At 45.8% G+C, this 25,964-nt stretch overlaps 1 protein-coding gene across 2 annotated transcripts in view; it reads left to right on the top strand.

Moving 5' to 3' along the window:
• The window catches only part of RECQL4 (RecQ like helicase 4), a 266,482-nt gene that overhangs the window by 13,487 nt on the left and 227,031 nt on the right, over positions 1 to 25,964 (top strand). For both annotated transcript variants that reach the window (XM_069760352.1, XM_069760351.1), the window contains exon 5: positions 13,430 to 13,567. In XM_069760352.1, the coding sequence (XP_069616453.1) occupies positions 13,430 to 13,567 (138 nt within the window). The remainder of the gene's footprint in view (positions 1 to 13,429; positions 13,568 to 25,964) is intronic.

Below are 25,964 nucleotides of genomic sequence, written 5' to 3'. Positions count from 1 at the left end.
CAATATTAGTCTATGGATATCACAGAAGAGCCCACAGCACCTGGCCTGGGGTTCACGGCGTGAGAGACCCCTCGCCACCCGCGCTCTCATGGTGCCGGGCAGGGCTGTGGAGTCGTTAGCTAAACCTCTGACTCCTCAATTTCCATGACTCCGACTCCCACATACACGGCTCATGTTTAAGTGATAAATTTACTGTAGTAACATAGTAACATAGTAACATAGTTAGTAAGGCCGAAAAAAGACATTTGTCCATCCAGTTCAGCCTATATTCCATCATAATAAGTACCCAGATCTACGTCCTTCTACAGAACCTAATAATTGTATGATACAATATTGTTCTGCTCCAGGAAGACATCCAGGCCTCTCTTGAACCCCTCGACTGAGTTCGCCATCACCACCTCCTCAGGCAAGCAATTCCAGATTCTCACTGCCCTAACAGTAAAGAATCCTCTTCTATGTTGGTGGAAAAACCTTCTCTCCTCCAGACGCAAAGAATGCCCCCTTGTGCCCGTCACCTTCCTTGGTATAAACAGATCCTCAGCGAGATATTTGTATTGTCCCCTTATATACTTATACATGGTTATTAGATCGCCCCTCAGTCGTCTTTTTTCTAGACTAAATAATCCTAATTTCGCTAATCTATCTGGGTATTGTAGTTCTCCCATCCCCTTTATTAATTTTGTTGCCCTCCTTTGTACTCTCTCTAGTTCCATTATATCCTTCCTGAGCACCGGTGCCCAAAACTGGACACAGTACTCCATGTGCGGTCTAACTAGGGATTTGTACAGAAGCAGTATAATGCTCTCATCATGTGTATCCAGACCTCTTTTAATGCACCCCATGATCCTGTTTGCCTTGGCAGCTGCTGCCTGGCACTGGCTGCTCCAGGTAAGTTTATCATTAACTAGGATCCCCAAGTCCTTCTCCCTGTCAGATTTACCCAGTGGTTTCCCATTCAGTGTGTAATGGTGACATTGATTCCTTCTTCCCATGTGTATAACCTTACATTTATCATTACATATATAGTAAAATGGTAGCATCAGGCTTTTAATCATTATTAAGATACAATAACCACGCCATTTACATAGAGCATAAGATATATTTATTGGAATACAACTTTAGAACAAAAAACTTTTGCATGTTTACAATTTCTTATACACTCTGCAGTAAGTGGGAAAAGAAAAACTGTTTTTTCAACAAAAACGTACTTAATAAGGCTACTTTCACACTAGCGTCGTTTTGGCAAAAAAACGCATCCTGCAAAGTTGGCTGCAGGATGCATCTTTTCCCCATAGACTAACATTAGCGACACATTGCCACACGTCGTGCGACGGTTGCGTCGTGTTGTGGCGGACCGTCAGCACCAAAAAACATTGCTTGTAACGTTTTTTTGGTGCATTGTGTCCGCCATTTTCGACCGCGCATGCGCAGCTGGAACTCCAGCTCCTCCTCCCCGCAACTCACAATGTGGCAGCGGATGCGTTGTAATAATGCATCCGCTGTCCCCGTTGTGCGGCGCTTCCACAGTATGCGTCGGTATGTCGGCCCGACGCACTGCGACGGGCCGAGTACGACGCTAGTGTGAAAGTAGCCTTACATTTGTGCAGTCTGAATTTGTTCTGAGAAATAGTATCGCCTCCATCAGATCCTCCTCCATAGATGACCTCACATCTGACCTCATTATTTTAAGGCTGGAGAACAACCTCTCTGCACTAACTTGGGTTGGTGGTAAAGCAGTGACCACATGGGCGACTTCTCTAACAATTTCAGGCTATAAAGGAATTGCCTCGCGCACAGTCAGTTTTGATGAACGATTGAACTCTTCTAGTTTTTTGAGAGCAAGTGAAAAATGTTGCTGAAATATGGTCAATCTGTTTTCTATGGGAGTGGAATCTTTTTCCCTGCAGCAACGCTTTGCCTGCTCCATGTTGTCCAAATACTTGTCGAAATCAAACTCCTCATCTGATGAGGATGAAGGAACAGCAGCAGCACTGGCCGGACCCGAGTCCTCTTGCTCTTGGCCGTCCTGTAGCTCATCCTATCTGCTACCTCAATCAAAGCTTCTTTTCCTTTAGTAAACTGTTGATCATCCAGCAGTATACGATGACTCGGGTCCACATAAACAGCTGCCAGAAGAATTTTATTTTCTAATAGCAGTGTCTCTCTTCGTTTCATTGAAGCAGCAATGCCGTCTGCGATTAAACCTCCTCTTTGGGACAGGCAAAACAACAAGTTCTTCCACTCCTTTATAAAAATGCCAGGAGTAAAATCCTCCGCTTGTAACTTTTTAGTCACTGTAAATGGGTGATGAAGAAATTCCTTGAATTCTGCCACCTCTGTCCATTGACTTTCATATAGTGTTACCTGAGGGTTGTCCATATCTACAAGGAAGGATTTCAGGTCAAGAAATCACTCAATCAAATAGGTGCTGCCCCACCGAGTGGCTTGATCCACAATTGCCCCTTTTCCAGCACGTCTCTTCAAGATGGAATCGATTTTAGGGGTTCTGGCAGCAATAGCCAATTTCCTCACTTTGCTAATCAGAGTTCCAGCATGTCCCTCTTGCAGACTGTCTCTTATTGCCAGCTGCAGGGTGTGCACAACACAGCGCATGTGATGAATAGGAAAGAGGTGTGAAGCAGCTTCAAAAAGATCATCTAATTGTAAAGAATCATTTTGCTGTTCTTCTGTAGTAATATCTGTTTATGGGAACAGGACTGTGGCCTTCCATCTCCAACATACTGAATGTGAAATGTTCTTCCAGCTGCTGTTCACCTTCATTATTCTCATTCATCAGTTTAATTGTACTTATCATGTTTGAAGCATTATCAGTTACAATAGCAAGAACTTGTTCTTTTGAGTTCATAATCTTGCAGAACTTTTTCCACTAAGGTCTGGAGAAACTGGCTGCTGTGAAGAGCTTTTGTATCTTTACTGCCAGCGACTTGGTAACAATTTTTTTTGTTGTCACAGACATATCAAACGTTGACAGCAAAATAGTTCACTCTGACGTGTGCAGGCATCCATTTTAAGAAATACAAAGCATCTCTTGAGTCTTTTTAAGATCTTCCTTTTGGTTAAGGGCTTCTTCAATCACTAATTTTCTAATACTTTCAACAAGAGAAACACCAAGTTTGCGGCCATTTCTCCATTAAGAGCTGTAAACGCTGTTCATGCAAATAATGATAATGGTATACAGTCCTTCACAACAAGCTCAATGAGCGTTTTTTTTTTTAAACACGTGCTGTCATTGTTACAGTAACTTTGTCACTTACAAAATATCTTGTAACTGATGATTGAGACGCTCTTTCCTCCTCCGTTGCCTGGCGGGAAGTGCCGGTCTCTGGTTTCTTGGTGCTGCTGTGATATTTTTCATTCACAGCTTTGTAAACTTCTGGGTGGCAGCGTTGTAAATGTCTTCTTAGATTGGAAAGTTCATGAAGGAGCATATTTATCACTGCCTGAGTATGCACTGATTTTGGCATCGCTGTATTTGTTTTCATCTGGGTCACCTATACACTGACACACACAATTTTTTATTTTATCGTGATTCACTGTAAAATGCTCAAATACAGCTGACTTTATAAGATGCTTCTTAGATATTTTGTAATTATGTAAATTCGCTCTCAAAATGTTGTCCTGTAAAAAATAAGGTATATTATAATTCTTGTAAGAATAGGGAATCGTGCACTGTATAATTTAGGATAGAAATAAAACATCTTTGCATATATCAATAGGAAAGAAGTATAAAGTTTGTAAAATATGTTAGATAGCGTTACGCTTAACTTTCAATGTCTGGCTTGTCTCAGGGTACAGCTCACTAAATGCTTCACTTCACATTTCTTCACAGTCTATGAAGAGGGGAGGAGGGAGGGAGCATGTTTGTGCTGAATCATATTCCAGAACACACAAATATATATATGTTCTCATTGATCCTGTTACTGTATTTCTGAATTTGAGATGTTAGAAAACAGAATATAAGGGGAAAAATGTGTGTGTATATAAGTCATCAGGGCAACGAATTTCTCTAAACATGAGCCAAGAGAAGACAAACTAAAACATCAAGCATACAGAGACAACATATACTGCACTATTGATTAATGCACATTTTATTGAAAGTTTAGCTATGCTTTAAGAACTACTTACCTTAATCCTGCTTTCCTGCTATTCACTCCAGAAGTTCTGAGATGAATGCAGGCATTCCTTCCCTGTGAGTTTGTTATTTTTTCCCCTTATCTGTAGAGGAGGAGCTTCACTACTTATCATGAACATAAACTGAAGCACAGATTCATCTCATCTAAAAGTCTAGACCTTAGATCAGGAATAGGACAGACATTTATAGGACATTTCATAACTTTCCCAAATTCTTATGATAAAAATATTCCCCACAAACTGCATTGAACTACTGTACCCAATTTATTATATATTTTAGGAGTCAGTCGGTCCATTTTATACCGACTCCACCAAAATGGGCTCAAATTCCGACTCCACGACTTCGTCTCCACCGCCCTGGTGTCGGGCCTCTCCGCCACCCCCATGTTGTCATGGCACCAGGAGCTCTCCCACTGCACTGGGAACTCCTCCTGCTCACAAGCTTTATGATGAATAAGTCCAACAACGTTTCATAGTTTAAGGTTGCACTCCATTGAGTACGCCCGAACGTGTTGATCCAGAGGAAGCAAAACCCCCCCTGGTACTGACACTAATGGCTCCACATTGGGGGAAAAATTCCTTCCCAGCTTCACACACGACGATCAGATGAGTTCCCAGAGTGTAATGCCCATAACCTGTAATCTATTTGTCAAGAAAGGCGTCCGTGTGCTTGTGTAGTCAATCAACCATTACATCATCTTGTGGCAGAGTGCTCCATAGTCTCGCTGCTTTTACCGTAAAGAATCTGCGTCTGTAATTCTGATTAAACCTTCTTTACTGTCACACTGACTGTGCGTAAATGGGGAAAGGGCCCTTAAACGTCCCTAGGGCTGGGACCCTAACTATCCCTGCTCCAAAGTACCTATAAGGGTCAGGAGGTTTGGGCCGCCAGCCTTACTGTTCACCTGTTAAACCGCAAGCTGTCTCCTCTCCTGCCACAGGAGGCCTGAGACAGAAATGCTAGTGTATAAACAGGTAAGACAAACGGGGATAACTGAAAGCAAGTAACATAGAAAACATTCTGCAAAGGTAGAAAGGTATGTAGGGTGTGACGGGGAATGCGGAAGAGACACCAGGCCGATGAGCAATCCAGCAAGATTTGTTGGAGCTGGGCAGCACATGAGGGTAATTCTACATCGTCTGTAATGAGTCCACACGAAGGAGCAGAATCGGGGGCACAACCCAGTAATCGACTCCAGGAAAATAGAAATAGTCGTTGGATGAGTTCAATGGATTCGGCAGATGAGGGACACAACAGTCCCACGTGGCAGCGTCTAACAATACGCACGGTCACCGGGATCTCGCCTCAGCATAAGATCCCAGCCCTTCGCCGGTCGCCACCAACTGACTCGGCCAAAACATGAGTCTATTGTCCTGAGATCAGCCCATCCATGGAGGAGGTTCACACCAACTTTTAACATGTGGCTACATTGAGAAGTTTCCAGAACCCACCGACTCCGTTCTGTCTTACAGGTTTGTGTCTTGGATGAGTCCCATGCTGAGAAGAACAAAGCCAGAATCCCCCACTAGATGCAGTACAGAGAGGTGGTCCTAGGTCTGACTACTTTATAGTCCAGGAACACCGGCTGGGGAGGGACACGCTGTTACAACCCCCTCCCCCCTCAATTTGTGTACGGTCTAGTGACCTCTACTGGTCGCGTGTCAAGTACACGTACTCATTGCTGACCTGACCCATGGCTCCTCCTGCCTGGATAACCCGTCTGCATTTTGGTGTTGGCTGCCTCTTCTATATTGTACTGTAAAGTTATAGGGTTGCAGAGCCAGGCTCCATCGTAGAAACCGTCCATTGTCCCCGGAGACTCTGTTCAGCCAGGTGAGGGGATTCTCGCCCATACAGATATGGCTGTAGTTTCCTGAGGGCCCATACTACAGCCAGACATTCTTCTTCAATGGTTGCATAGGCCACTTCCCGGTCCAGCAGATTCCTGAGGTAGGCAATGGGGTGCTCGTCCCCAGCGGCATTCACCTGGCTGAGTACAGCTCCTAGTCCATATGAAGAGGCGTCCGTCTGCACAATGAATCTCCTTGTAGTCTGAAGCAGCCAGAACAGGGTCGCTGATCAGAGCGTCCTTCAGCAGATTAAAAGCCTCATCACAGGCTGGAGTCCAGGTCACCACCCGGGGCATCGTTTTCTTGGTGAGGTCTGTAAGAGGCTTGGCCATAGTGCTGAAATGAGAAACAAACTTTCGGTAATTATTGGCAGTGCCCAAAAAGCCATAACTTGTTTCTTGATTTGGGGTACAGGCCAGTCTCTAATAGCCTGGATTTTGGCGGGTTCAGGACGGAGCTTCCCTCCTCCCACTCTATGCCCTAGGTTCTGGACTTCACCCATCCCCACTTGGCTATTTATCTGGTCGAATGGTTAGGCCTGCTGCAAGAATCCGGTCAAAAACAACTGCTACTTGGGTCATATGTTCCTCCCACGTCTGGCTGAAGATGGCAATATCATCTAAGTAGGCACAAGCAAAGTCACCACATCCCCGGAGGATCTGGTCCACCATTCTCTGAAAGGTTGCAGGGGCATTCTTCATTCCGAAAGGCATGTTTAGAAATTCATACAGATCAAAGGGGGTTATAAAGGCTGACCTTTCCCTCCCTCCGTTAGAGGGATTTGCCAGTATCCCTTACTGAGATCCAAGGTGGTGACATATCGGGCCCCAGCTAGCTGGTCTAGAAGTTCATCAATACGAGGCATTGGGTAAGGATCACTGACGGTATGGTCGTTTAGTCGTCGGTAGTCCACACAGAATCGAGTACTGCCATCTTTCTTGGGTACTAACACCACAGGAGAGGCCCAAGGGCTATGGGAGGCCTGGATTACCCCAAGCTGTAACATCTCCAGTTCCTGCTTCATGGTGTTTTTAACCGATTCTGGTACCCGGTAAGGAGCCTGCTGTATGGGACGGATGCCCAGAGTGTCTACATGATGTTGGGTTACTGTGGTTCCACCTCGTCAGGATGAGAAAGCCTGTCTTTGATGGAGCACCCCCAGCATTTGATTTCTCTGTAAGAAATCTAGGTGATCTTTCAGAGGAACCTGTTCCACAGTGAATGGGCCCTCGTTTCTGCCACAAGATCGGGTAGCGAGTCCTCTTCCTCCTGACCGTCCTCTGAAGCAATCCGACAGCTTGCTATCACTGGTAGTGACCGGTCATGGTGCTCCTTAATCATATTCACATGGACAGTCTTTTGTCTTAAACCCTGATCATCTAAAGCAAGGAGGTAATTGGTGTCATTAAGTTATCTGAGAACCCAGAATGGACCCTCTCATGTAGTCTGCAGTTTATTTTGCCGATGGGGAACAATCATTAAGACCTGTTGACCTTCTTCGAACTCCCGATAGCATGCTTTGCGGTCATACCACATCTTCTGTCTGGTTTGAGCCATCCACACATGATCCTGAGCAAAACTAGCTGGTTGGGCCAGAGTCTCCCGAAGCTTTAGGACATATGGAACAACGGGGGTTCTTGTATCTTCGACTTGCCCCTCCCAATATTCTTTTAGCAGGTTTAAGGGTCCTCTGACCTTTCTTCCATAGAGAAGCTCAAAGGGGGAAAACCCAGTAGACTTCTGGGGAACTTCCCGATAGGCGAACAGTGGATGGGGTAGGTACTTCTCCCAGTCTGAATTCCTGTCAGTGAAGGCTCTTAGCATATTCTTCAAAGTGCCATTGAATCTTTCACAGAGTCCATTTGTTTGATGATAAGGTGTCGTTCGGATCGCTCGTACTCCACAAGTGCGCCAGAGACACTGCACCAGCTCTGACATGAATTGTGAGCCTTGGTCTGACAGGATCTCACTTGGGAATCCCACTCTGGTGAAAAATGGTAACCAGGGCCTCGGCCACCTTGGCTGCAGAAATACTGGACAGGGCCTTCTCTATCTTTTACAATGTGGATAGCTGTTCTGGATCCCATTGGGGGCCCTGACTGCACACAGAACAAGTTGCCCATGGCTTCAACTTCTTCTCCAGACAGCTCACCTTTATTCTGCAAATGCCCTATTAGTGTGCCTGGACCTAGTCTACAGGCCACACGTAGCAGGTCAGAGCGAGCCTGTCAAGGTGTAGCGGGAAGGCTTCTCAACCTGTAGACCTATAGGATATAACAAGAAGGCTCTTTGCCTCTCACCCGTTAGATCAGCTGACTTAGAATAGGAAGGCCCAGATGTGTTAGGCCTCTAACCTACTAGATCAGCCATGCAGTTGGCTACCTCCTTTTGTTGATCCTCAATTAGCTATATATCAATCACACAACTTGAAGCAGGGATATCGGAAGGAGATATAAAAGGGGAGACAAGGGGCGCAGAGTCTAAGTGTAGATGTATATTATTATTATTATTATTATTTATTATTATAGCGCCATTTATTCCATGGCGCTTTACATGTGAGGAGGGGTATACATAATAAAACAAGTACAATAATCTTGAAAAATACAAGTCACAACTGGTACAGGAGGAGAGAGGACCCTGCCCGCGAGGGCTCACAATCTACAAGGGATGGGTGAGGATACAGTAGGTGAGGGTAGAGCTGGCCGTGCAGCGGTTTGGTCAATCGGTGGTTACTGCAGGTTGTAGGCTTGTCGGAAGAGGTGGGTCTTCAGGTTCTTTTTGAAGGTTTCGATGGTAGGCGAGAGTCTGATATGTTGTGGTAGAGCATTCCAGAGTAGGGGGGATGCACGAGAGAAATCTTGTATGCGATTGTGGGAAGAGGAGATAATAGGGGAGTAGAGAAGGAGATCTTGTGAGGATCGGAGGTTGCGTGCAGGAAAGTACCGGGAGACGAGGTCACAGATGTATGGAGGAGACAGGTTGTGGATGGCTTTATATGTCATGGTTAGGCTTTTGTACTGGAGTCTCTGGGTGATGGGGAGCCAGTGCAGGGATTGACAGAGGGGAGAGGCCGGGGAATAGCGGGGGGACAGGTGGATTAGTCGGGCAGCAGAGTTTAGAATAGATTGGAGGGGTGCAAGAGTGTTAGAGGGGAGGCCACAGAGCAGGAGGTTACAGTAGTCAAGGCGGGAGATGATGAGGGCATGGACTAGGGTTTTTGCAGATTCTTGGTTTAGGAATGTGCGGATCCGTGAAATATTTTTGAGTTGGAGGCGGCAGGAAGTGGAAAGGGTTTGGATATGTGGTTTAAAGGAGAGATCAGTGTCAAGGATTACCCCAAGACAGCGGGCTTGTGGGACTGGGGAGAGTGGGCAGCCGTTTACTGTAATGGATAGGTTCGTTGGGGAGATCGCGTGAGATGGGGGAAAGATGATGAATTCTGTTTTGTCCATGTTAAGTTTTAGAAATCTAGTGGAGAAGAAGGATGAAATAGCAGACAGACATTGAGGGATTCTGGTTAGTAGGGAGGTGATATCTGGTCCAGAGATGTAGATCTGTGTGTCGTCAGCGTAGAGATGATACTGAAAGCCGTGAGATTCTATGAGCTGTCCCAGGCCAAAGGTGTAAATGGAGAAGAGCAGGGGCCCTAGGACTGAACCTTGCGGGACTCCGACAGATAGGGGGCGAGGTGAGGAGGTGGTGTGTGAGTGGGAGACGCTGAATGTCCGGTCTGTTAGGTATGATGAGATCCAGGATAGGGCCAATTCTGTGATGCCAAGGGATGAGAGGGTCTGTAATAATAGGGAATGGTCCACTGTGTCAAAGGCAGAGGACAGGTCCAGGAGGAGGAGGACAGAGTAGTGTCGCTTGCTCTTGGCAGTTAATAGGTCATTGGTGACCTTAGTTAGGGCAGTTTCAGTGGAGTGGTGTGACCGGAAGCCTGATTGAAAGCGGTCGAAGAAGGAGCAGGAAGATAGATGGGAGGACAGTTCAGTATGGACATGTTGTTCCAGTAGTTTTGAGGCAAAGGGGAGAAGTGATATAGGGCAATAGCTAGATACAGAGGATGGGTCAAGAGAGGGCTTTTTGAGGATAGGTGTGATGTATATTCACAGCAAGAGATATATATTGTTGCACTCACCCTTTGGATGTCTTGTATGTACATTCAATTGATCCGTATGATGGATCCACGCCTTATAATATTCCGGTATGCAGCACTATTGCAGGAACTATGCCAGCCTTCATCCAAAGATTGCACGTGAATACAATGGTTAGAGAGAAAAAAATTTCCTTTCTTGGCGCTTCCGGAAGACAAGGATAGTTTGAAGGTTGAGATAATTTGCTCAGTACCAAATTTATTAGGACCCTTTAATAAGAACAAAACAACGCGTTTCAGCCCACAACGGCCTTCATCAGGTATTATATGTGCTTTTAAAAATGTTTTAAAAGAAAGTTATCTGTATAGACTGGTGACTCCTAGCACATAGCAGGGGTGTGCCTGAATTAATTAGGATTAACACTCCACCCCAAGTGAGTCAGTGTGATCTTAAACCAATCCTGGTGTATCAAATGTTATAATGGTATAATAAAAAAAAAAATTATATATATGTAAATAAATATACAAGACATATTATAAATTGTAAAGTTACTCAGAAAATCCTTTTGAAAAGTATTTAAAAAACAATTAAATTACATATCGTCTTAGCAAAATTTAAAAGTTAGGAAAGGAGAAAAAAAAATAAAAATAAATATGTGAAGCACATTATAAACTGCAAAATTACAGAGTGGATCCTGTAATCCTTTCCACAAATATTTATAAAACAATTAAATTACATGACATTTTAGCAGAATGTGTTAATTGACAGCATAAAATGGGAAAAACATTTTTCCTAAACCTGGAATGCTTCTTTAAAGTCCAAAAAATACAGTACACCTTTTATTTCCTATGCCGAGATGCGTGACTTTACAGTTCTCTACATTACACTTCAATTGCAAGTTCTCCGCCCAAGCCCCCAGCTTCTTTAACCCCTTCTCTAACAATAAATCCTTCTCCTCTGTGTTAATTGCACTGCAGAGTTTAGCATCAGCTCTGCAGATATTGTAATTCTTCAACTTATGCCCCTTACAAGGTCATTAAAGGGCCACTGTCACCCCCTCCAGCCGTTATAAACTAAAAAGAGCCGCCTTGTGCAGCAGTAATGCTGCATTCTAACAAGGTGGCTCTTTTAGTTTTAGGTTCAAGTATGCCCCAAATAAAGTGTTTTTATACTTAGCCACAATTCCTGTCTGTAGCCAGGGAGGCGGGTCCTCACTCCCCAGCTCTAACCGCTCCTCTGCCGTCACTCAACTCTTCCTGCGCTTTCGGCGCCGCCCCCTCAGCGCTGTGTACGTTTCAAAACCGGCGTCTGCGCAGTGTACTGCTGTGCTGCGCGGACGCAGTAAGCTCTGGCCGTCTGACGTCCCAGCCAGGCTTGCAGACTGTGCCTGCGCGGGCATTGCGGCCAGCCACCTTTGGAATCCCCGCACTGTGCATAATGCATAACACAGCAATCTGGAACTGACCCTTTAATTGTACAGTGAAGATTACCAAAGCTTGTGCTGGTCAGAAGATGCAGTATAATGCAGCTGCCAAGGCAAACAGGATCATGGGGTGCATTAAAAGAGGTCTGGATACACATGATGAGAGCATTATACTGCCTCTGTACAAATCCCTAGTTAGACCGCACATGGAGTACTGTGTCCAGTTTTGGGCACCGGTGCTCAGGAAGGATATAATGGAACTAGAGAGAGTACAAAGGAGGGCAACAAAATTAATAAAGGGGATGGGAGAACTACAATACCCAGATAGATTAGCGAAATTAGGATTATTTAGTCTAGAAAAAAGACGACTGAGGGGCGATCTAATAACCATGTATAAGTATATAAGGGGACAATACAAATATCTCGATGAGGATCTGTTTATACCAAGGAAGGTGACGGGCACAAGGGGGCATTCTTTGCGTCTGGAGGAGAGAAGGTTTTTCCACCAACATAGAAAAGGATTCTTTACTGTTAGGGCAGTGAGAATCTGGAATTGCTTGCCTGAGGAGGTGGTGATGGCGAACTCAGTCGAGGGGTTCAAGAGAGGCCTGGATGTCTTCCTGGAGCAGAACAATATTGTATCATACAATTATTAGGTTCTGTAGAAGGACGTAGATCTGGGGATTTATTATGATGGAATATAGGCTGAACTGGATGGACAAATGTCTTTTTTCGGCCTTACTAACTATGTTACTATGTTACTATGATCCCCAAGTCCTTCTCCCTGTCAGATTTACCCAGTGGTTTCCCGTTCAGTGTGTAATGGTGACATTGATTCCTTCTTCCCATGTGTATAACCTTACATTTATCATTGTTAAACCTCATCCTTCACCGCTAGATTTCTCAAACTTAACATGGACAAAACAGAATTCATCATCTTTCTCCCATCTCACGCGACCCCCCCCCAATGAACCTATCCATTACAGTAAACGGCTGCCCACTCTCCCCAGTCCCACAACCTCGCTGCCTCAGGGAAATCCTTGACACTGATCTCTCCTTCAAACCACATATCCAAACCCTTTCCACTTCCTGCCGCCTTCAACTCAAAAATATTTCACGAATCCGTGCATTCCTCAACCAAGAATCTGCAAAAACCCTAGTCCATGCCCTCTTCATCTCTCTCCTTGACTACTGTAACCTCCTGCTCTGTGGCCTCCCCTCTAACACTCTCGCACCCCTCCAATCTATTCTAAACTCTGCTGCCCGACTAATCTACCTGTCCCCCCGCTATTCCCCGGCCTCTCCCCTCTGTCAATCCCTTCACTGGCTCCCCATTGCCCAGAGACTCCACTACAAAACCCTAACCATGACGTACAAAGCCATCCACAACCTGTCTCCTCCATACATCTGTGACCTCATCTCCCGGTACTTACCTACCCGCAACCTCCGATCCTCACAAGATCTCCTTCTCTACTCCCCTCTTATCTCCTCTTCCCACAATCGTATACAAGATTTCTCTCGCGCATCACCCCTACTCTGGAACCCTCTACCACAACACATCAGACTCTCGCCTACCATCGAAACCTTCAAAAAGAACTTGAAGAGCTACCTCTTCCGACAAGCCTACAACCTGCAGTAACCACCGATTGTCCAAACCGCTGCATGACCAGCTCCATCCTCACCTACTGTATCCTCACCCATCCCTTGTAGATTGTGAGCCCTCGCGGGCAGGGTCCTCCCTCCTCCAGTACCAGTTATGACTTGTATTGTTCAAGATTATTGTACTTGTTTTTATTATGTATACCCCTCCTCACATGTAAAGCGCCATGGAATAAATGGCAATATAACAATAAAAAATAATAGTAGTAATAATAATAATCTGTGTTCTTTATTGTGCCATCTTCAGGACACAGACTCATGGGGACGCCATCTTAATCGCGCCAGCGTGACTCCACAGATGTCAGCAGAGGAGCGTGAATCCCTGAAGTCATCAGTCCAGTACTTTGGAATGAAGATTAAAAGCAATTTAGGAGGAGCCTTAAAGGTAAATGCTGAGACTGGCGATATACCGGCGTGTGTGTGATGTTGGGTATAGGAGAGGGGGAAACCTGTATGTCCATGGAATAAGACTAACAAATATATATATTGTAGTGCAGTGCTCACTGAATGTGTTGGGGGACACACACACACTTGGCAGCGGGATTAAGGCACACAGGGACGATTTTCCCCTTAAACCTGTTCATGCAGTTTATTAAGCACTCATAAACCACTGTAGGCCATGTTATACAACACAGACCTCACATACAGTCCACTCTCCACTGCGGTTATGTCCGCACAGTTCATTAGCTGACCCTCGTCAGTGCACACAGTCTCCCATGATCTGGGCTACGTGCTTGGCAGTGTTGCAGGCTTCACAGGCTGGCATCACATGGGTCCTGACTTCCAGGGAAGCTGCCTTACTGGGATCACTGGACCGTAGTATGACTTGCTTGACCAGCTCACATCCTTCAGTTCCAGACCCTCAGAAGGATGGTAGCTTTCCATCAACACAGATAGCCGTCACAGACTCTGCAGGCAAGTGCCTCTTCCATGTGCCTTCCAGGAAACCTGAACTCTTGCAGGGCCTTCCAACACAGACCACGTGACCAAAACCACAGCCTCATTATATTGTAATACACACTCATTAATGGGAGGTGTGTGGTTAGCCAGACCCGCCCCGCTCTCTGACTAACCCTGCAAGCCCAGCCCCTTACACACTAAGTACATGTGTGTGTGTATGTGTGTCTGAATGAAATGTTCCAGTTGTAAATCTTCATTCATTACATAGTGGAAAATGAACTTACAGGCTGATCCAACTTCAGTGGAAATGCCTCAAGACAAAGAAATGATGCTCAGTAGTGTGTGTGGCCTCCACGTGCCAGTATGACCTTCATACAATGCCTGGGCATGCTCCTGATGAGGCAGCGGATGGTCTCCTGAGGGATCTCCTCCCAGACCTGGACTAAAGCATCCGCCAACTCCTGGACAGTCTGTGGTGCAACGTGACGTTGGTGGATGGTGCGAGACATGATGTCCCAGATGTGTTTAATGGGATTCAGGTCTGGGGAACTGGCAGCCAGTCCATAGCTTCAATGCCTTCATCTTGAAGGAACTGCTGACACACTCCAGCCACATGAGGTCTGGCATTGTCCTGCATTATGAGGAACCCAGGGCCAAACGCACCAGCATGTGGTCTCACAATAGGTCTGAGGATCTCCTCTCGGTACCTAATGGCAGTCAGGCTACCTCTGGCGAGCACATGGAGGGCTGTGCGGCCCTCCAAAGAAATGCCACCCCACACCATTACTGACCCACTGCCAAACCGGTCATGCTGAAGGATGTTGCAGGCAGCAGATCGCTCTCCACGGCGACTCCAGACTCTGTCACATCTGTCACATGTGCTCAGTGTGAACCTGCTTTCATCTGTGAAGAGCACAGGGCTCCAGTGGCGAATTTGCTAATCCTGGTGTTCTGTGGCAAATGCCAAGCATCCTGCACGGTGTTGGGCTGTGAGCACAACCCCCATCTGTGGACGTTGAGCACTCAGACCATCCTCATGGAGTCAGTTTCTAACGGTTTGTGCAGACACATGCACATCTGTGGCCTGCTGGAGGTAATTTTGCAGGACTCTGGCAGTGCTCCTCCTGTTTCTCCTGCACAAAGTCTGAGGTAGCGGTCCTGCTTCTGGGTTTTTGCCCTTCTACGGCCCCCTCCACTTCTCCTGGTGTACTGGCCTGTTTCCTGGTAGCGCCTCCAGCCTCTGGACACTATGCTGACAGACACAGCAAACCTTCTTGCCACAGCTCGTATTGATGTGCCATCCTGGATGAGCTGCACTACCTTAGCCACTTGTGTAGGTTGCAGAGTCCATCTCATGCTACCACAAGTGTGAAAGCACAACCAGCATTCAAAAGTGACCAAAACATCAGCCAGAAAGCATTGGTACTGAGATGTGATCTGTGGTCCCCACCTGCAAAACCACTCCTTTATTGAGGGTGTCTTGATAATTGCCAATAATTTCCATCTGTTGTCTCTTCCATTTGCACAACAGCGTGTGAGATTGATTGTCGAGCAGTGTTGTTCCTAAGTGGACAGTTTGAGTTCTCAGAAGTTTGATTTACTTGGAGTTATATTCTGTTGTTTAAGTGCCTTGCAAAAGTATTCAGCTCCCTGGAATTTTTTAACCTTTTCCCACATATCATGTTTCAAACATAAAGATACCAAATGTAAATTTTTGGTGAAGAATCAACAAGTGGAACACAATTGTGAAGTTGAACGAAATTTATTGGTTATTTTTAAATATTTGTGGAAATTCAAAAACTGAAAAGTGGGGCGTGCAATATTATTCGGCCCCTGTAACTTAATACTTTGTTGCACCACCTTTTGCTGCGATTACAAGTCTCTTCGGGTTTGCTCCTATCAGTTTTGTACATGGAGAGACTGAAATTCTCGCCCATTCTTCCTTGGCAAACAGCTCGAGCTCAGTGAGGTTTGATGGAGATCGTTTGTGAACAGCAGTTGTTACAGAACCCCCAACACCAATAATATATACTGCATAACATATTCTTGGTGCAGTGTAACAGGGTCTACCAAGCTGGGGTATCTCTTTCAGTACCACCCCATGTTTCAGGAGGTCCACTCTGCTTTTGCTGGATTCTGAATGAAGGACGCTGGCTGGAATTCCTTGGTTACGTGAGAGCATATAAAAACTGACTGCTACTCCACGTATTTCCAGTCTAAAAGAACACACTTTATTCACAGCACACAGAATATATAACACAGATACACAGGGCAGGCCAATAGAAAAAGCAGGCCAGACATACATTACAATAGCCGCAGGGCGCCAGAGCCTGCTGATATTTACTGTGGGAATTACAAAGGTGGGGGAGGACAAAAGGGGAATATCGTGTCCCCTCTGCCCAGGGGCGCAGCCTGTGGACTGATGCATTTCACATGGAACCTATTATACATAATATATACTGCATAACATATTCTTGGTGCTGGGGGTTCTGTAACAGCAGTTTTCAGCTCTTTCCACAGATTCTCCATTGGATTGATGTCTGGACTGTGACTTGGCCATTCTAACACCTGGATACGTTTATTTGTGAACCATTCCATTGTGGATTTTGCTTTATGTTTGGGATCATTGTCTTGTTGGAAGACAAATCTCCGTCCCAGTCTCAGGTCTTTTGCAGACTCCAACAGGTTTTCTTCAAGAATGGTCCTGTATTTGGCTCCATCCATCTTCCCATGAATTTTAACCATCTTCCCTGTCCCTGCTAAAGAAAAGCAGGCCCAAACCATGATCTGCCACCACCATGTTTGACAGTGGGGATGGTGTGTTCAGGGTGATGAGCTGTGTTGCTTTCACGCCAAAATATCGTTTGGCATTGTTGCCAAAAAGTTCGATTTTGGTTTAATCTGACCAGAGCACCTTCTTCCACATGTTTGGTGTCTCCCAGGAGGCTTGTTGTTTATGGATATCTTTGAGAAATGACTTTCTTCTTGCCACTCTTCCATAAAGGCCAGATCTGTGCAGTGTACGACTGATTGTTGTCCTATGGACAGACTGTCCCACCTCAGCTGTAGATCTCTGCAGTTCATCCAGAGTGATCATGGGCCTCTTGGCTGCATCTCTGATCAGTTTTCTCCTTGTTTGAGATGCGTTTAGAGGGACGGACGGGTCTTGGTTTAATATGATCGCTTGCACAGTGCTCCTTGGGATGTTTAAAGGTTTGTAAGCGATACATATATGCTAGCCACCTTAGGGAGAGACCCAAGTTGGGCTAAATGTAGCGGGACGAAAGAGACCGAAAAGCCCTCTACTTAAAGGAAATACATAGTGGGTGCTTTCCTGAAACGGAAAGTACTTGCAAGCAGCATAATACAAAGAATAGCAGGTTTACCCAGAATCCTTTGCAGTAGGCGGAGCTATGCAAATCATCTCTTTCCACCCCAGTCCCGCTACATTTAGCCCAACTTGGGTCTCTCCCTAAGGTGGCTAGCATATATGTATCGCTTGCTCACCGAGCCCCACTCCATACAGCCAACCAATTCCAGCCCTGTGCTGATGAGGGCCTAAAGCCCGAAACACGTGTCCACAGGTAGGAATTGGTTGGCTGTGTAAATTTAGAAACTAATCCGCAGCATTGCACGCTTCGCGGTTCCAAGCGCTGTGGATTAGACTGGGGTGGAAAGAGATGATTTGCATAGCTCCGCCTACTGCAAAGGATTCTGGGTAAACCTGCTATTCTTTGTATTATGCTGCTTGCAAGTACTTTCCGTTTCAGGAAAGCACCCACTAAAGGTTTGTAAATCATTTTGTATCCAAATCCGGCTTTAAACTTCTCCACAACAGTATCACGGACCTGCCTGTTGTGTTCCTTGGTCTTCATGATGCTCTCTGTGCTTCACACAGAACCCTGAGACTATCACAGAGCAGGTGCATTTATACGGAGACTTGATTACACACAGGTGGATTATATCTATCATCATTAGGCATTTAGGACGACATTGGATCATTCAGAGATCCACAACGAACTTCTGCACTTAAAGTAAAGGGGACGAATAATATTGCACTTTTCAGGTTTTGAATTTCCACTAAAATTTAAAATAACCAATAAATTTCTTTCAACTTCACAATTGTGTTCCACTTGTTGTTGATTCTTCACCAAAAATTTACATTTGGCATCTTTACGTCTTACTTTCACAAGGTAGTGTGTGTGTGTGTGTGTGTGTGTGTATGTAATGATATATATATATATATATATTATACTAGATGGTGGCTCGATTCTAACGCATCGGGTATTCTAGAATATGCATGTCCACGTAGTATATTGCCCAGCCACGTATGTCACAGGTTAAAAAATAGGCATACTCTCCTTCGGATCCAAGGGTCCCTTGGAGCACGCGGCTGCCGCCATCTTCCATTCCCAGGATGCACTGCGAAATTACCCAGATGACTTAACAATCTCGCGAGGCTGCTAAGTCTTCTGGGTAATTTCGCAATGCCTCGCTGGGAACGGAAGATGGCGGCTGGCTCTGCGGACAACGGAGAGTGAGTATAGCAGGTTTTGTTTTTTTTTATTATTCTTTTTAACATTACATTTTTTACTATTGATCCCGCATAGGCAGCATCAATAGTAAAAGTTTGGGGACACACAGGGTTAATAGCGGCGGTAACTGAGTGCGTTACCCGCGGCATAACGCGATCCGTTACCGCCGGCATTAACCCTTTGTTAGCGGTGGCTGGAGGGGAGTATGCGGGTGACAGGCACTGACTGCGGGGAGTAAGGAGCGGCCATTTTCTTCCGGACTGTGCCCGTCGCTGATTGGTCGTGGCTCTTTTGCCGCGACCAATCGGCGACTTGGATTTCCTTGACAGACAGAGGCTGCGAGCAATGAATATCCGTGACAGAAAGAAGGAAAGACAAAGACGGAAGTGACCCTTAGACAATTATATAGTGTTTGTGTGTATATGTGTATTTTCTCCAAAAGTTTGGACATACCTCATTTAAAGATTTTTCTGTATTTTCATGACTATGAAAATTGTACATTCACACTGAAGGCATCAAAACTATGAATTATCACATGTGGAATTATATACTTAACAAAAAAGTGTGAAACAACTGAAAATATGTCTTATATTCTAGGTTCTTCAAAGTAGCCACCTTTTGCTTTGATGACTGCTTTGCACACTCTTGGTATTCTCTTGATGAGCTTCAAGAGGTATTCACCAGGAATGGTTTTCACTTCACAGGTGTGCCCTGTCAGGTTTAATAAGTGGGATTTCTTGCCTTATAAATGGGGTTGGGACCATCAGTTGTGTTGTCACGGGGCTACTGCGACAGAGAGGTTCCAGAGAACTGCAGCGCTCTGGGCCTCGTTCATACACGATGAACAGAAGCTCTTCTCCTGAATTCTGACCTGGCTGTCTTGTGCCAGCAGGGCAGGAGTTAAACCTTGTTACAGAAGTTACTGAGAGCTATGTCTCTCAGCTGATTTGGTTTTCGTAATCTCTGCTCCTATATAGACTCAGCTTTGACTACAACTGTTGTCGGTGATCAGTTCTGCTGCCTGGCTTGGAGGCTGAAGGAGCGTGATATTAGGAGCTTGGAGGTTTATTTACAGAGATTGGTGTCTGCTGTTTTGGTTGCATGTTAAACCGGTTTTCCTTCCTAGTTTTTTCCTTCTTTCCTTCTATGTGTACCCTCTGTGTTTGTGTGTTATGATCTGGTGGCCTAGGAGCAGTATGAGACGTACTCTGGAGAAGGTGGTACCTTTACTGACCGCAAACCCTGAACTAGCAGCGCAACTAGAAGTAGCCGTGGGGGGTACCTAACACTCCCTAGACCCCTCGACACCGCCTAAGAGCTAACTACCCCTAAAGACAGAAACGGGAAAACTATCTTGCCTCAGAGAAAATCCCCAAAGGATAGACAGCCCCCCACAAATATTGACTGTGAAAGGAGAGGGAAATAACATACGCAGACATGAAATCAGGATTTAGCATAGGAGGCCATACTAGCTAAAAAGGAAGAATAGGACAGAGTACTATGCGGTCAGTATAAAAACACTAGAAAATATCCACCGCAGAAAATACAAATCACTACATCTGACTAAAGACATGGAGGGTATATCTGCATCTCCAGAGACACAGCTTGGCTGCAAAAAAATCCTTCACAGACAAAGCTGGACAAGACAAAACATGAAAATGCACAGAACTATAAGGTGCACAGAACTATAAGGTCCACAGCAGGTGGACAGCAAAAACAAAGCCAGAACTTAAATTTGTTGAAATGAACAGCAAAAACAGGAGAGACCAAGAATGGATGAGAATCCTCCAAAAACAATGGACAACTGGCACTGACAAAGGATAAAGCAGGACTTAAATATCCCAGCCCAAATTACAAAAAATGGATACACCTGATAAATGCTGCGATCCAACTACCGTAGCACTACCACTCATAACCACCGGAGTGAGCCCAAGAGCAGAATTCACAACAGTTGTGTGAGCATTTGGTGAGTTTGAGACTTTTAGTTACCTCCTCCCTTGGGGGGAGAGGGGGCCACTGATGGGGCCTGCACAGGAGACAGGGATACGCTGGCTGCTCAGGCCTCCTAACTATTATAGGTACCCCTGAGATAAGGGAAAGCCAGGGCCCCATTATAGTGGCAGGGACAGGAGCGGGTCCCAGTACGCCATCCTGCCCCTTTATCGCCGTTAACGGCGTGACAGTATCACTGACCTTAAAGAATTTTCTTGGTCCAATATGGACCCAATTGCTGTTTTAGCTGGACAATTGCAGCAACTCAGTCTAGAGGTGGCTGACCTCCGCTCGGCGGTTGTACAGTGCACTCCAGTGGCCACTGCAGGTGTTGCTACACCTCCACAAGCTTCGCTGGAGCCTAAGATTGCATTACCTGACAGGTTCTCTGGGGGTCGTGACAAATTTGTTACATTCAGGGAGGCCTGTAATTTGTATTTTAGGTTGCGTCCTCACACTTCAGGTTTAGAGGAGCAGAGGGTTGGAATTGTAGTATCGCTCCTACAAGGTGACCCTCAGGCCTGGGCTTTTTCACTTCCCTCTGACGCTTTGCCGTTACGGACTGTTGAGGAGTTTTTTCGAGCCTTAGGTCAGGTGTTGTGAATTCTGTGGCAGAGCTCCCTCCTGTGGTCACAAGTGGTACTTCGGCTGATTCTCTCTGTGAGCTTCCGTTGGTGGAGGAAAGTGGAACTGCGGCTTCTGAGTTTCCTTCCTCAGGTGATGTGGTGAAGTCGTTAGGTGCTGCTCTATTTAACTCCACCTAGTGCTTTGATCCTGGCCTCCAGTCAATGTTCTAGTATTGGACCTGTTTCCTCCTGGATCGTTCCTGTGACCTGCTGCTCTGCATAGCTAAGTTCCGCTTTTGCTATTTTGTTTGCTGTTTTTTCTGTCCAGCTTGTCTATTTGTTTTTTCCTGCTTGCTGGAAGCTCTGGGACGCAGAGGGGTGTACCTCCGTGCCGTTAGTTCGGTACGGAGGGTCTTTTTGCCCCATTTGCGTGGTTTTTGTAGGGTTTTGTGTTGACCGCAAAGTTACCTTTCCTATCCTCGCTCTGTTCAGAAAGTCGGGCCTCACTTTGCTAAATCTATTTCATCTCTACGTTTGTCTTTTCATCTTAACTCACAGTCATTATATGTGGGGGCTGCCTTTTCCTTTGGGGTATTTCTCTGAGGCAAGGTAGGCTTATTTTCTATCTTCAGGCTAGCTAGTTTCTCAGGCTGTGCCGAGTTGCATAGGGAGCGTTAGGCGCAATCCACGGCTGCCTCTAGTGTTGTTGGAGAGGATTAGGGATTGCGGTCAGCAGAGTTCCCATGTCTCAGAGCTCGTTCTATGTTTTTGGGTTATTGTCAGGTCACTGTATGTGCTCTGACCTCTGTCCATCGTGGTACTGAATTATCTTATCATAACAGTACTGGAGGCCGAAAGTACTAATGATTCTCAATAGAGGGAAAAAAGAAGTTCTAAGACCATTTTTTTTTCTCTGCACTGTGTTTTGCCTTTTTTTTCCCCTAGACATTTGGGTGGTTCAGGACACAGGTGTAGCGATGGACATTAAAGGTCTATCTTCATGTGTGGATCAGCTCATGGCAAGAGTACAAAATATTCAAGACTTTGTGGTTCAGAATTCTATGTTAGAACCGAGAATTCCTATTCCTGATTTGTTTTTTGGAGATAGAACTAAATTTCTGAGTTTCAAAAATAATTGTAAACTATTTCTAGCTTTAAAACCTCGCTCCTCTGGTAACCCAGTTCAACAAGTTAGGATCATTTTTTTTACGTGGCGACCCTCAGGACTGGGCATTTTCTCTTGCGTCAGGAGATCCTGCATTAAGTAATATCGATGCGTTTTTCCTGGCGCTCGGATTGCTGTACGATGAACCTAATTCAGTGGATCAGGCAGAGAAAAATTTGCTGGCTCTGTGTCAGGGTCAGGATGAGATAGAGGTATATTGTCAGAAATTTAGAAAGTGGTCCGTACTCACTCAATGGAATGAAGGTGCGCTTGCAGCTATTTTCAGAAAAGGTCTCTCTGAAGCCCTTAAGGATGTCATGGTGGGATTTCCTATGCCTGCTGGTCTGAATGAGTCTGTCTTTGGCCATTCAGATCGGTCGACGCTTGCGTGAGCGTAAATCTGTGCACCATTTGGCGGTATTACCTGAGCTTAAACCTGAGCCTATGCAGTGCGATAGGACTTTGACCAGAGTTGAACGGCAAGAACACAGACGTCTGAATGGGCTGTGTTTCTACTGTGGTGATTCCACTCATGCTATCTCTGATTGTCCTAAGCGCACTAAGCGGTTCGCTAGGTCTGCCACCATTGGTACGGTACAGTCAAAATTTCTTCTGTCCGTTACCTTGATCTGCTCTTTGTCATCTTATTCTGTCATGGCATTTGTGGATTCAGGCGCTGCCCTGAATTTGATGGACTTGGAGTATGCTAGGCGTTGTGGGTTTTTCTTGGAGCCCTTACAGTGTCCTATTCCATTGAGAGGAATTGATGCTACGCCTTTGGCCAAGAATAAGCCTCAGTATTGGACCCAGCTGACCATGTGCATGGCTCCTGCACATCAGGAGGTTATTCGCTTTCTGGTGTTGCATAATCTGCATGATGTGGTCGTGTTGGGGTTGCCATGGCTACAAGTCCATAATCCAGTATTAGATTGGAAATCCATGTCTGTGTCCAGCTGGGGTTGTCAGGGGGTACATGGTGATGTCCCATTTCTGACTATTTCGTCATCCACCCCTTCTGAGGTTCCAGAGTTCTTGTCTGATTACCGGGATGTATTTGATGAGCCCAAGTCCGATACCCTACCTCCGCATAGGGATTGTGATTGTGCTATCGATTTGATTCCGGGTAGTAAATTCCCAAAAGGTCGACTGTTTAATTTATCTGTGCCTGAGCACGCCGCTATGCGGAGTTATGTGAAGGAGTCCTTGGAGAAGGGGCATATTCGCCCGTCATCGTCGCCATTAGGAGCAGGGTTCTTTTTTGTAGCCAAGAAGGATGGTTCACTGAGACCTTGTATAGATTACCGCCTTATAAATAAGATCACGGTTAAATTTCAGTACCCCTTGCCGTTGTTATCTGATTTGTTTGCTCGGATTAAGGGGGCTAGTTGGTTCACCAAGATAGATCTTCGTGGTGCGTATAATCTTGTGCGTATTAAGCGAGGCGATGAATGGAAAACTGCATTTAATACGCCCGAGGGCCATTTTGAGTATCTAGTAATGCCATTCGGACTTGCCAATGCTCCATCAGTGTTTCAGTCCTTTATGCATGACATCTTCCGAGAGTACCTGGATAAATTCCTGATTGTGTACTTGGTTGACATTTTGATCTTCTCGGATGATTGGGAGTCTCATGTGAAGCAGGTCAGAACGGTGTTTCAGGTCCTGCGTGCTAAGTCTTTGTTTGTGAAGGGATCAAAGTGTCTCTTTGGTGTTCAGAAGGTTTCATTTTTGGGGTTCATCTTTTCCCCTTCTACTATCGAGATGGACCCTGTTAAGGTCCAAGCCATCCATGATTGGACTCAGCCGACATCTCTGAAAAGTCTGCAAAAGTTCCTGGGCTTTGCTAATTTTTATCGTCGCTTCATCTGCAATTTTTCTAGTATCGCTAAACCATTGACCGATTTGACCAAGAAGGGTGCTGATGTGGTCAATTGGTCTTCTGCTGCTGTGGAAGCTTTTCAGGAGTTGAAGTGTCGTTTTTCTTCTGCCCCTGTGTTGTGTCAACCAGATGTTTCGCTTCCGTTCCAGGTCGAGGTTGATGCTTCTGAGATTGGAGCAGGGGCTGTTTTGTCGCAGAGAAGTTCTGATTGCTCGGTGATGAAACCATGCGCCTTCTTTTCCAGGAAGTTTTCGCCTGCTGAGCGAAATTATGATGTGGGCAATCGAGAGTTGCTGGCCATGAAGTGGGCATTCGAGGAGTGGCGTCATTGGCTTGAAGGAGCTAAGCATCGCGTGGTGGTCTTGACTGATCATAAGAACTTGACTTATCTCGAGTCTGCCAAGCGGTTGAATCCTAGACAGGCTCGTTGGTCGCTGTTTTTTGCCCGTTTTGACTTTGTGATTTCGTACCTTCCGGGCTCTAAAAATGTGAAGGCGGATGCTCTGTCTAGGAGTTTTGTGCCCGACTCTCCGGGTTTATCTGAGCCGGCGGGTATCCTCAAAGAGGGAGTAATTGTGTCTGTCATCTCCCCTGATTTGCGGCGGGTGCTGCAAAAATTTCAGGCTAATAAACCTGATCGTTGCCCAGCGGAGAAACTGTTTGTCCCTGATAGGTGGACGAATAAAGTTGTCTCTGAGGTTCATTGTTCGGTGTTGGCTGGTCATCCTGGAATCTTTGCTACCAGAGAGTTAGTGGCTAGATCCTTTTGGTGGCCATCTCTGTCGTGGGATGTGCGTACTTTTGTGCAGTCCGGTGGGATTTGTGCTCGGGCTAAGCCCTGCTGTTCTCGTGCCAGTGGGTTGCTTTTGCCCTTGCCGGTCCTGAAGAGGCCTTGGACACATATCTCTATGGATTTTATTTCAGATCTTCCCGTCTTTTAGAAGATGTCAGTCATTTGGGTGGTCTGTGATCGCTTCTCTAAGATGGTCCATTTGGTACCCTTGTCTAAATTACCGTCCTCCTCTGATTTGGTGCCATTGTTCTTCCAGCATGTGGTTCGTTTACATGGCATTCCAGAGAATATCGTTTCTGACAGAGGTTCCCAGTTTGTTTCGAGGTTTTGGCGAGCCTTTTGTGGTAGGATGGGCATTGACTTGTCTTTTTCCTCGGCTTTCCATCCTCAGACTAATGGCCAGACCGAACGAACCAATCAGACCTTGGAAACATATCTGAGATGCTTTGTTTCTGCTGATCAGGATGACTGGGTGTCCTTTTGGCCTTTGGCTGAGTTCGCCCTTAATAATCGGGCCAGCTCGGCTACCTTGGTTTCGCCGTTTTTCTGCAACTCTTTGTTCCATCCTCGTTTCTCTTCAGGGCAGGTTGATTCTTCGGACTGTCCTGGTGTGGATACTGTGGTGGACAGGTTGCAGCAGATTTGGACTCATGTAGTGGACAATTTGACCTTGTCCCAGGAGAAGGCTCAACGTTTCGCTAATCGCAGACGCTGTGTGGGTCCCCGACCGTCCGTATATGATTTCTGAGGTTCTTAATCCTGTGTCTTTTCATCTGACCCTTCCAGATTCTTTTTCCATACATAACGTATTCCATAGGTCATTGTTGCGGAGATACGTGGCACCTATGTTTCCATCTGTTGATCCTCCTGCCCCGGTTTTGGTGGAGGGGGAGTTGGAGTATATTGTGGAGAAGATTTTGGATTCTCGTGTTTCAAGACGGAAACTCCAGTA

The sequence above is a fragment of the Ranitomeya imitator genome, chromosome 3 (genome assembly GCF_032444005.1).
Source record: "Ranitomeya imitator isolate aRanImi1 chromosome 3, aRanImi1.pri, whole genome shotgun sequence".
Lineage (NCBI taxonomy): Eukaryota > Metazoa > Chordata > Amphibia > Anura > Dendrobatidae > Ranitomeya > Ranitomeya imitator.
The sequence above is the reverse complement of the archived record's forward strand: the minus strand, read 5'-3'. Positions and strand labels throughout refer to the sequence as shown.